General features: G+C 29.8%; 3 protein-coding genes across 4 annotated transcripts; all 3 read right to left on the bottom strand.

Annotated features, from left to right (window-relative positions):
* Positions 1–660: 660 nt before the first annotated feature.
* Positions 661–2,145, bottom strand: LOC122606471. The gene is made up of 4 exons (XM_043779321.1): positions 1,846–2,145; positions 1,604–1,686; positions 1,033–1,235; positions 661–898 (listed from the first exon to the last, which is right to left on the bottom strand). Exons 1-4 carry the CDS (start codon positions 2,079–2,081, stop codon positions 812–814), a joined length of 609 nt encoding a protein of 202 aa, XP_043635256.1. The 5' UTR covers positions 2,082–2,145; the 3' UTR covers positions 661–811.
* Positions 2,146–5,338: 3,193 nt separating this feature from the next.
* Positions 5,339–6,782, bottom strand: LOC122609571. 2 transcript variants are annotated; one of them, XM_043782599.1, is made up of 4 exons: positions 6,467–6,782; positions 6,278–6,336; positions 5,662–5,861; positions 5,339–5,568 (listed from the first exon to the last, which is right to left on the bottom strand). In XM_043782599.1, exons 1-4 carry the CDS (start codon positions 6,709–6,711, stop codon positions 5,485–5,487), a joined length of 588 nt encoding a protein of 195 aa, XP_043638534.1. In that variant the 5' UTR covers positions 6,712–6,782; the 3' UTR covers positions 5,339–5,484. The 2 variants fall into 2 exon arrangements, with proteins under 2 accessions (XP_043638534.1, XP_043638533.1); XM_043782598.1 differs by having other exon boundaries at positions 5,662–5,864.
* A 1,634-nt stretch (positions 6,783–8,416) lies between these two features.
* Positions 8,417–9,626, bottom strand: LOC122608350 (flavonol 3-sulfotransferase-like). Its single transcript, XM_043781444.1, has one exon. It carries the CDS (start codon positions 9,577–9,579, stop codon positions 8,629–8,631), a length of 951 nt encoding a protein of 316 aa, XP_043637379.1. The 5' UTR covers positions 9,580–9,626; the 3' UTR covers positions 8,417–8,628.
* Between the last annotated feature and the right edge of the window lie 2,168 nt (positions 9,627–11,794).

An 11,794-nucleotide genomic window follows, 5' to 3' on the forward strand; every position in this document is an offset into this window, starting at 1 on the left:
TGAAGTTATGCTATGAAATCATGTGTCAAATGGGCTAAACAAACTCTAGTAAAGCCCAAGTTAAATTTAATGTTCATTAGTAGATAAATGGCGGGTTGGTTATCTGTTATGTTTGGGCCTGTTAATACTTAATACTGAAATCGAAATATCCCTGTTTGTAGAGGTGCAATCGGATCGGAAACAACCAATCGAAACCCCTCTGATCTTTTTATATACTCATCGGTTTCATTACTTATTGCTTTTTCATTGTTTGCTACTTACCGTTGAAAATCATGCATCTAAACATTTGATGGTTCGAGTGATGATCTATGTTATGATACATTATATATATCATTGCTTTTTGTATAGATATTTTACCATAATGATAATTTTGAAAGAATGACCATATGTGATAATTTTGAAAGAATGACCATATGTGATAATTTTGAAAGAATGACCATATGTTATTATGTTTTATATGTTACTACATTTGTTGCCATAAATTAAAAACCTTAAGCCCAATGGTTCCTCTAATTGATTTTAGATTTGATTAAATTTAATTAGCTGTTTAAATAGGAAAGGGAAAAAAAAAGATACTCCTATAGCAAGTGCCAGCATGAATAATTTTAGTTAGTTCATGCCACTTATCTATTATAAAAATGCATTCCACTATTTTTCTTGTAACCAATATTTGTAAAAATTCATAAATTCTGCTCAGTTTTATGTGACAAACAAATTTTTAGAAAATAAACCAACTCTACCTAGGTATACATAATTACACACGTACATTTAAATTAAAAAAATTTATTATAAAACTAAGATTATCGATCGTTCATGAACTTTTCTCATGATGCACAATTTTGCTTTCATCTTTGTTGGAGTCCCACAACAACTCCACCTTCTCTTCTACTTCTTCAACCTAATCAAATATATACATGGTTAGACATCGAAATAAATACTTATAATAAGCAAGAACCACCCCATTTTACAAAAAATTGGATTATTTTGTACAATAAATGAGTTAATGTAACTAAAATTAAACGAAGATTAAACCTCATGAAGAAAATCATCAACTAAGTGAGCTTCTTTTGATATTTCCTCTGCCAAACGTTCCACAAATACGGCCGCTTTTCTCCATTTTCCATCTTGAGGAAGAGTACCTTCCACGTCTTTTGCCACTTTGTCCACCGTCTCCGCCACTTCCTCAACACAATCTACTACTTTTTCTGTCTCCTCAATCACCGTATCAACTTCATCTGCATAAGGAAATAAGTTTTCAAGAGTTAATTATGAAACGAACTACACATTTCAAATGAATTACAGTATTTTATATGTACTACAAGTACAAACCTAATTAGTTTCATATTTAAACGTAAATTAAATAGGATGTAGTAAAGCTGGTTCTTTAGGCCCATTTATTTTTAAAGGCCCAATATTTAGTGTTTATAAAAAGCCCCATTCTATATTTTTTTTTTGTGCCCCATAAAAGCTTGAGACGCACCTATAGTGTACGAAAATATCACTTAATACAAATTTAAAAGATATTGAATTATTAATAAAAGTAATATATAGTTTGCTTAATTAATCATTAATTTAAAAACTGTTTGATTAATTTCTACTATACCTTTAATTTTTAAAAGTTTGCTCCACTTTGTAGTTAAAAATGGGACAATTATCGTTGTTATTATTCCAAAAATCCATTGTTGCCTGCAATTAAGAAATTAAGGAAATTTAATAACCACTCATCAAATTTTAAGCTTAATTGATTTCATTTGAAAAATGTGGATTTGAAAATTTGATCACATAGTACATATATTTTTGTGTCACTTTCACATTTATAACTAAAACAAGATTTTGTCAACTCACCAGGAGTCACCAGTGGGAGAAGGTGGGGGAGGATTTCCAGGATGAACGCTATAGACAGAAAAGCCTCTTCGTGCTAGGCGGAAAGATCCAACACCGCCAATTGGTGTCTGGCCTTGGATGCCTAAGGAATAATTTGTGCTCTTATTAATCATCATATGGAGCATCGGCAAATTCTTAGAGAATCCAAGAGTACTATGCATCATATTATAAGAACCAAGAACAATTATTTTCGCCATTATGTATTGTATATCAACTTACAACTATGAAACTTGGATAAGAACTTGCAAATGTAGAAATAGAAGGATGATCAATGTTTGTGATTTTAAAATATTGACTTTGTTGATGAATTTATAAGGATTTTTTTTTTATAGTAGTTTAGGTTAAAAAGTTGGCACAATAAGGATATCAACTGACTTGTCAACTTTGAATCATCATATATACGATATGATATTTTCCACACACGTTACTTATGGGTTAACTTGGTTGACAAGACTTGAATCGGGTTAATTTTTGGATTTACGTTTGCTTGGTAGTCTTCCTTTTAATGTTAACCAAAAAACATGTTTACATAGATTGATTTGAAACACGTGTAGTTTTGGTTTATAAATACGACCAGAAAGAATTAGACTTTCTGGGACCACAATATAACAAATGCAAGAATTTCAATTAAGTATATTGGGTAACCTTATCCTAGATTTTGAATTCCGTATAATTAAGAAATTTCTCTTTTTAGAAAGAAGAATAATTAAAATGCACTAACATTGCCAATTGCTTTCCACACTTCACTTTATATATATTGATTTATGCTAAAATGTGCGTTAAAGTAGTTCAAGTGCATGCCGAATTCTTAAAGTATGTAGTCTACAATTATGCAAATGATATTAAAACAGAAAAAGATAAATGGTTCTCATTGAGATATTTGGGTAGTAAAAAAAAAGGCAAGAAACCGTATAACTTAATTAGAAAGTAACCAACGCCACTAGGAAGCCTTCATCAGTTGTTCAGTTGTTAGAGGGTTGGCAACCCATCTTTTATTTTCTTTTTCACTACTCACTTCTAACCAAACACAGCATGTCACGTCAACTCCATCACTCACTTACCACTCCTTCAAATTTCGTTGGCATCCGACCACTCACTTCACTCATTTTACAATTTTCATTTTATTTAAACATTAAATTTTCATTAAACTAAAAACATTACATTATAAAAAGAAATAAAACATACATAATACTTAAAAAACATTACGAACACATTACATAATAAATAAAAGCATAACTAACATAATAATTTTAAAATACATAAAATCTAGAGAGTTGTGTGTGTAAATATGTAGTAAGTAGTATATATAGGAAAGGTAGATTGTGGTAAAATGAGATTTGTATTTGGAGAGGTATTTAAAACTAGAGAGTTGTGTGTGTAAATATGTAGTAAGTAGTATATATAGGAAAGGTGAAAAAATAAAAAAATAAAAATAAAATCAAACGGCTCAAAATTTTGAAATGTAACCGTTTGCATACCTCGAAACCATGCAACATTTGAGTGGTGGATCGCGTGGTGTGACCATGCATTCTCACCCCGCCACGCATGGTGAGATGTTGGCTACGGTGTTGAGTGGTGGTGACGCGCCTATAATCTATCCACCATCCATCCGTTGCCAACCCTCTTAAATTGGGTCATTGGTTGGTTAGGTTGCCGATTTCTTTAATTTCTGATATTTCATTAAACCCCTAAAATTACCTCAACTAAGGTAATTAGAGTTGTGTTCTAAAAAATTTTGTAAGAATTAGATAACACCTGAATGTTTTTTCTAGAGGGTAATTCATTTGAAAATTTTGATATTAATCAATCAATTTTAATGGTTTCTATGCCTACAGAGTATAAGATTTTGGAATGTTACGATTAACATGTTTCTCATGTTTAGCAATAAAAATTGCAGGAAATTAAAAGATTTATAATCTATTTTTTACTTTTCGAGGAACAAATTTTGTTCTTAGTTCTTACTATACTTACTATGCATAACATATTAGTATTTCGTTTTCTTAATGGTGGGCTATAGTTTTTCTGGTTTATCATTTGTTATAACCCGACCCGTTATTTTGATTTTCGAATTGAAACTCTAATATAATTATTAAGTCTAGATATATGTTTAAGACTTGGTGAAATCATTTAAGTCATTTTTATAAAAAAATCGAAAATCTAATCAAACTAATTGTAAGAAAACACATCTTGTAAAATACAATAATATGGGTTGAGGTTTTAGGTAAAATAAAACAAATATTAAAGTAAAACAAATAAAACAAGGGAAAATGATCCGTACTACAAATTTTACCTAAGCTTAGGTACTGTCACTTTAAAAAAGTTACAAATTAAACCTTTGAATTTGATAGGCATACATAACTCCTCCGGAATTTTACTAAATCCCCCCTGCTTTACCTTAAGTACTGCATGTTTTACCTAACATTTCTCCATAAAACAATATGTTTCTTTTCACTGAAAATCACCATACATCATAAAAATCATCGGGCATCGATTGTTTTGTGAATTTTCTTGGATGAACTTAACCATGATCTAAGGGTCAAAATCTTGTCTTATATGTTTAGACTTGAAATACTTGTTTTACAATACCCAACCCCTAATCCCCTATGGGTTGATGAGCCTTTTCTTGAAATACATAAAATTTGGGCAATAAAAACTCTAATGGGCCCTTTCTCGTGGAGCAATCTATAATCGGGCTTTTTGTTTCCTTTTAAATGTCTCATTTTGATTTTTTATATTTTTTATAATAATTTTGATCGTAAATATTTTTATTTATATCATATATTAGTTAAAGAAATTCATGTCAATGAAAAATATATTTAAAACTCGATTTATTCATATAATATATATCAAATGTTATATAAAAAAACATTATTTATAGTCAAAATCATATGAAAAATACTCTAAATGTTAAACTAAGACTTTTATGGAGTTGAGTATATTGATATACATAGATGAATTGGCCAAGCATGGAGTTACTTTTATCAATACGTGACAAAGTTTCTGTACGTTGCGGCTATAAGATGGTGGGTTGTTAGATCAAAAGAGGTGATAGGTCATAGAGTGCGATAGTCAAATGCCTTAGCTTTCCGGACTCCGACCTCGGATATCAAATGATATCTTTAATAAAAGAGCATAAACTTTTAAGAATACCTATCTATATTTTATAATTTATCGATGTAGGCTTTGTGAGATAAAATATTTTGAATGAATTGAAGGAATAAAATGATTTATGGAAGAGAGAGAAAAATAAGTGGTTGAGATTTCAGAAAGGAGTAGAAAACGAGTGGTTGAGATTTCTTCTAAGAGTATTATGAGTAAGTGATAGAGATTTTGAGTTTTTACTTGGTTAATTAAAGTTGAAAAAATTGAGAGAATAAATCTTTTATATTATAGTAGAAATAAGTTAAAACCATTATGTTATCTATGCATGTATGCACAGAGGAAATAGGCCGTCCATGATGCTTCAACTTCTTTTTAATACAATTATTTACACATTTACATATACAAATATTTTGAATACACCTAACTTGATTTATTATTAATTAACACGAAAAAGTTATATATATTTTATTAACTTGAGAGCATCCTAAGAAGTATGAATCAACTTGTTTCCGAAGGAGCCGCTTGGGTTAATTCTTTCACTGGTTTGATAACTGGATTCAACTTTTGCTCCGCTGCTTGAACCTACAAAATCAATAACATTTTATTTACGTGTAAATAATTATTATATATGCACCTATATTAATGAATAACGTGTATTTGTGGAATACTACTTACCTCATCGATGATTTCTATAACTTTTTCAGCTTTTCCGGCGATTTTCTCTGCCACTTCTTCAACTAACAACATGTTGGTTTTGATCTTATTCCCCTCAGGAAGATCGTTGGCGATCTTCTCAGCCACCGTGTCCACCGCTTCAGCCACCACTTCTATAACATCTATTATTTCCTCAGCCGTCTCAATGACCAAATCTACATCTTCTATAAAATGTATTGCATAATTTGGGATTGGAACTTCATATAAATAAAAATAAGGGAAAAGATAAACACAGCCCCGAGGCTATATTTAAGAGGTTATTACATTTATAAATGATTTGCACATTAAACAAAACACTTCCTATATTTACGGATTGATATCAATTGTATAGCCTTTGATGAGCCTGGGGGCTATGTTAGTTTCTAAAAATAATTATGTAGGTTTTTGCTAGATTATATATGTATAAAAGATCAAGATCGAATCGAAATTTTTGTTTTTGATGTATATCAATGCAATCACTTTGTAAAATAATTTATGCATTATTGATAGATTTTACTGTTTTCTACAATGAAAACACAAACAACTTATTTGGATATATGCCACATTTTTCAACAAAATGAATTATACATGCATGTACCTTTAAATTGTAGAAAGGGTATTATCATAGTCAGCCCAATTCCAGTTGTCCATTTTCCCCTAAGAATAAATTATTAAAATGTTAGTTAAACTCATTAACTAAAATGATCAAATTAACTGGCTTAGTTAATAAAACGTCTGTTAACTAATTAAAGAAAGTGATATAGATCGATAATAGATGCTTAATTACCAATGACTGCTCAAATGAGAAGGTGGAGAAGATGGTGGTTGAGAATCAGGCGATTCTTGATTGCCACTTCGATCACAAAATCCCCGTCGTGCTTGGAACGTGGTCCTTGAGCTAGATGTCTTAAGAAAACGCATCGTGTCGTCTTTAAAGGTTTTTGGTATATGAGAAGATGTCGAGACATTTTTCGAGTGAAGGTTTCTCAAAAATAAACGACTGTAAGAAATACCCTTAGATAATATCGCCATTTGAACTATGAAAATGTGATTAAATGTTAAGTTTAATTGTGATCGACTTTGTGTGTTATTATTACTTGAGGTTTTTGTAGATGACAACGTAACTCTGAAGTTTGGCAGAAACGTATTGTTTTAATCTGTATTAAGGTCAACTGTTTGAAGGTTTCTTATTCAAATACGTTAGGCCCATGTGTTAGCTAACATATATTTGATTAAATCTTTAAGCATCACTTTCCTAGATGTCGTGCTAAATATGAATATGAGGCTTTGTCCTAGTCTACTATATTTTTTATTTATAATTTATGATTAATTATAATTAGTAGATAATATTATAGCGTACGTCTAATTAGTCTTACTCCGTAGAATTATATATTGTTACATGGAAAGAATATCTTTAATTAGGGGTTTGGGTTGGTTTGGTTTTTAACTAAATTATAGATCCATGCCCGATATATAAAAGTTTATGACATTATCGAGTTGTGATCATTTGAAAAGTTAAGTTTTTATGAAAACTAGTAAATTGGTTAAATAAACTATGATCTTTATTTAATACAATATGTTTTTTATTTATTTTTAAAATGACAATATAACACAATGTGTTTAACACATTGTGTTAAGTTCATATCACAGTTTTTTTTATTTTCACGCGCTATCAAAAACACATTGTCATTTAAAATACAACACAATGTGTTGTTAGAGAACACAATAAAATTACATTGTGTTAGGTTCATATCACAGTGTGTTTTGACCAGTTTTTATAAAAATTTTAGTTTTCAAATAAACATTTCACTATCAATCAATATTAAATATTACTAATTTATCATGGTTTAAAATTTAATTTACTATTTTTATTAATAAAAGTTTATCCATATATTAAAACTTAAATTCTATATTAAACTACTTTTCAAAAATATATTCTTTGAGATTATTTACTATGACATAATTAATGATATTTGAATTTACAAAATCAGAAATACGCCCGTCAGAAATGTAAACTGTGACATACTTAACGATTTTTAAATATTAATACAATTATTTTAGATCATCAGCATGACTTTATTTATTTTATTATTACACTTAATGTATTACATTTTTATTTTTCACTCTTAGAAACAATATTTTATTCTTAAATAAAACATATCCTACATATTTTAGTTATAGGGGTTTCCTTTAAAGATAATATTTTTATGTGTTTTCTTTTTCTTATACGTGTCATGACTCATGTTTCATGACTAAAACTTTTCTTTTAAAAAAAAGACAATACTACATTTACTTTAAATATCGTTATATATTTTATTTTTAATTATGTATTTATAAGATAAAACATATTGTTAGGATATGATAGCTAGATATATATTAATTATTAATCAATTAAATATATATATAAATTAGCTATAATTCTTGATTATTATAATAAATGGTTAAAATGTGTACGTACATGTGTAATGGCAAACAAAAAAAAGTGTTATTAAAATCACAATTGTAAATTTTAAAAATTACCCTTTCGGTTTATGTTTTGTGCATTAAAACTGAAATTATGTTGATGCTTTATTAATAATGTATATTTTATACATTTGTCCAAATTCAGTAGAAAGATGTTAATGGAGGGAACGTCGGTACCACAATTGGATACCCATCGACTTATCTCGTATGAGTCATATGATTCCAGTACAATACCTACTCCATCCTAATCCCCATATATTCTGAGCACCGCAAAGGATCGAACCCGAGTAATTAAATTGATAAATGATAGAATTACACCTTCAAAGAGTATCATCAAAACATGCATACACAATACAATCGAGATACTAAAATTATGACGTACATTATTTTAGTGATAACTAACTGAAATAAAGCAATGTATTAGACAAAACAACAAAGATAGATCGATAATAAGATCGATATGTTAGAAAAAGGTTTCAAGTTCCATTACTTCAACACTAAACCGGTGCCAATCATTTTCTCTTCTACCAATTTGTCTATCTTTTCTTTCATCTCATATGTGAAGTAGTTTTCCCAATCTCCATCTTTAGCCTTCCTGAAAAAAATTCGGTTTTCAATCTCATAACCTTCTTCTGAACGATGTTTTCCACTCTTGTTCACTTCTAAATTGCTCAGATTCTCAAAACTACACAACTTTACGATGTTATCAACCACACCTGCATTTTCTTCTTGGATTGAAAAAGGATATCCAAGAAACCCCGCTAGCCTTTTCACATTACTCGTAGTATCGCTCTTCATATCTTCATATTTCAAGAATAAAACGGTTTCAGGCCTTTCCATGCTTGCTCTCCAATAGCCCAAAATATGATCCCAATATGGTCCAGACAATGAAATGCCCTGACAATACTCACCCAATGCGTCTTCAAAGGAAGCCTCTTCTTTCGGTATTTTGAAAGCTTCTTTTATGAAATGGAAATTAGAAACTATTACATCTTTTACATTCCTATATATGTAAACAATCTTACAATTTGAAGCTAAGATTGTTTGTGGCAAAGAAGCATAAGGAAGATGTGTGGCCACGAGTTGGAGGGCATCCGAGTTTTTTATTTGGTTGTCTTGAATTTTTTTAAGGTCTTGCTCTAGGAAAGGGACACAATCATGAGGCATGGTTGTGAGCAAAGGATGAGTAGTATTTGACGCATTAAACGTTTCTCGAGTTAAAATGGAAAACGCCAAGGCCTTTAGCCAAGTAGTGCCAGTTTTGGGGCAACTACACAAGAACAAATTATTTGGCTTAGCCTTGAAGGTTTTTTGAGCCATAATGGCTCCTTCGACGAGTTCTCGAACGTTCCAATATCCTTGATACTTATACAAGGTTAACCTTTCTTTAGACCAACCAGAAGTGTGTTGAGGAAGTGTGTTACAGATTTCTTCCATGGTGATATATTAAAAGATAGAAGGGAGAGGGAAGAGAAGAGAAGAGAATTAAGAGAAAGATATAGATGTGTCAAATGAATGAGGGCTGATATATTATATACTCGTAGTATTTTTTATGGTTCACATATATCAAATTTCAATATCCTGTTGACTCATGAATTCGACCATGCAGCATCTTGCATAATCCTTTAATTTGTAGAGGACCACTAAATTATCAAAAAAGACATATGAACACATCATTTAACATCTTCCAAAAAACAGATACTTGTAATCAGTGTAATCATATTCAAATTTAATTGAAAAGGGTTTTGCTAAATCCCATTGTTTAAGACTATGGTTAACTTAAGATTATCACTTAAGGTGAGCTCAAGCAACATGCCGGCCAACAACCCCCCATACATGCAATTATCATAGTTTAAATGTTGTAGAATTTACTCAACTATGATAAACTCGTCATTCGAAATTATTTTAGGAGTCTATTTTTTTAATTTTGGGGTCATGGTCTATTTTTCATTAAAAAAAATTTCCGTTGGGATGGCTTTAATAAATATAATTAATAAGCGACTTATAAATTTGTCCTCTCATGAAAAACATTCTGGCTCGAAGGTTCCAATATCCTTGATAATTATACAAGGTTAACCTTTCTTTAGACCAACGAGAAGTGTGTTAATTAAAGATCTCATCCATGCTGATATATTAAAGGGAAAAGATAGAAAGGGGAAGAAGAAGAAAAGAGAAAAGGAGAAAAATATATATATATATATATATATATATATATGGATATGTATCAAACGTTCAAATGAATGACGGGGAATTGACTATAGCCTATATATGAGTGATATATAATTATATACTAGTATTTATTTATTATGGTTTACATATATATCACATTTCAATATAATGTTGAATAAAAAGTATTTATTATTGCTATGAGTTTTCAGTATAATAAGATTAATATCTTATATTCTTTTTAAAAATGATTTAATTGATGATACGAAGATATAAAACGTATTTTAAAAGAACAAAAATGGAATATATTGTTGTGATATAAAAAATGTGTACTTTAAAACGTACGAAGATATAAAACGTACTTTAAAACGTGGCATTACCGGTTACAAATAGCATGTTACCCGGTAGGATATATTAAAAGAACAAAAATAGAAGTTAATTACATCAGATAACCAATTTAAAAGGTCACTCCATTACATAATCATTGAGTCATAATTGTTCATTCTGGTGTCATAATTTTTTTTTATATTACCATATATCTTTACCGTTTCCATATCTTGTATTATTTTAGTTTTGCCGTTTTCTATTTTTTATATTTACGTAAATTAAGCTGATCAAGTTTTGGTGTGGGTCACAGCTCATAATAGTGTATTTAATCATTTATATAGAGATAATGAAGACTTAAGTCAACCGTTTGATATAATATATTGCTGTGATGTAAAAAATATTTAAAAAAAAAAAAAGTTAAATGTTTGATGTTGGCTTTCTTTTGATTTAAATGTACATGTGGTGCTGATGACTCATGAATTCGACCATGCATCTTGCAGAATCCTTTAATTTGTACAGAGGACCACTAATTTATTAAAAAAGAAATGAACACATCATTTAACATCTTCCAAAAAACAGATACTTGTAATCAACGTAATCATATTCAAATTTGAAAAGGGTTTTGCTAAATCACTTTGCTTATGACTATGCATGGTTAACTTAAGTTTATCACTTAAGGTGAGCTTAAGCAACAAGCCGGCCAACAAAACCCCATACATTCAATCAATATAGTTTAATTGTTGTAGAATTTACACACCTATGATAAATTCGTCTTTCGAAATTCATTTAGAAGTCCATTTTTTCTATTTTCGGGTCATGGTCTATTTTTTTTTAAAAAAAATTCTGTAGAGATGGCTCTAATAAATATAATAAGCAACTTTTAAATTTGTCCCCCCACAAAAAACATTTTGCCTCCGTCCCTGCTGATTTAATTGTATATCTATTCAATTCGTATCTTTTCATGTATAGAGTTAGACTGTGCTCATGAATGTAACGGAGTTTACAAAATATATAGGTGCCAGCGACAGGTGCAACATATAATCCTTGCCTTCTATTCTAGATAATTTATACATGACAAAAGATTGTAATTACCGATATTGAAATTAGGAATAATGGCACCAGAATGTAACCAACTATGACCTAAAGGTTATGTAATGTA

The sequence above is a fragment of the Erigeron canadensis genome, chromosome 7 (assembly GCF_010389155.1).
Source record: "Erigeron canadensis isolate Cc75 chromosome 7, C_canadensis_v1, whole genome shotgun sequence".
NCBI lineage: Eukaryota > Viridiplantae > Streptophyta > Magnoliopsida > Asterales > Asteraceae > Erigeron > Erigeron canadensis.

Coding starts and splice junctions, on each gene's coding strand:
- LOC122606471 (XM_043779321.1), bottom strand. CDS start 2,081: ATGGCGAAAATAATTGTTCTTGGTTCTTATAATATGATGCATAGTACT. Junction 1,236..1,603: donor CAAACTTTTAAAAATTAAAG/GTATAGTAGAAA, acceptor TTCCTTATGCAG/ATGAAGTTGATACGGTGATT. Junction 899..1,032: donor TTGATGATTTTCTTCATGAG/GTTTAATCTTCG, acceptor ATATTTGATTAG/GTTGAAGAAGTAGAAGAGAA.
- LOC122609571 (XM_043782598.1), bottom strand. CDS start 6,711: ATGGCGATATTATCTAAGGGTATTTCTTACAGTCGTTTATTTTTGAGA. Junction 6,337..6,466: donor TCTCATTTGAGCAGTCATTG/GTAATTAAGCAT, acceptor ATTTATTCTTAG/GGGAAAATGGACAACTGGAA. Junction 5,569..5,661: donor TTATAGAAATCATCGATGAG/GTAAGTAGTATT, acceptor TTGATTTTGTAG/GTTCAAGCAGCGGAGCAAAA.
- LOC122608350 (XM_043781444.1), bottom strand. CDS start 9,579: ATGGAAGAAATCTGTAACACACTTCCTCAACACACTTCTGGTTGGTCT.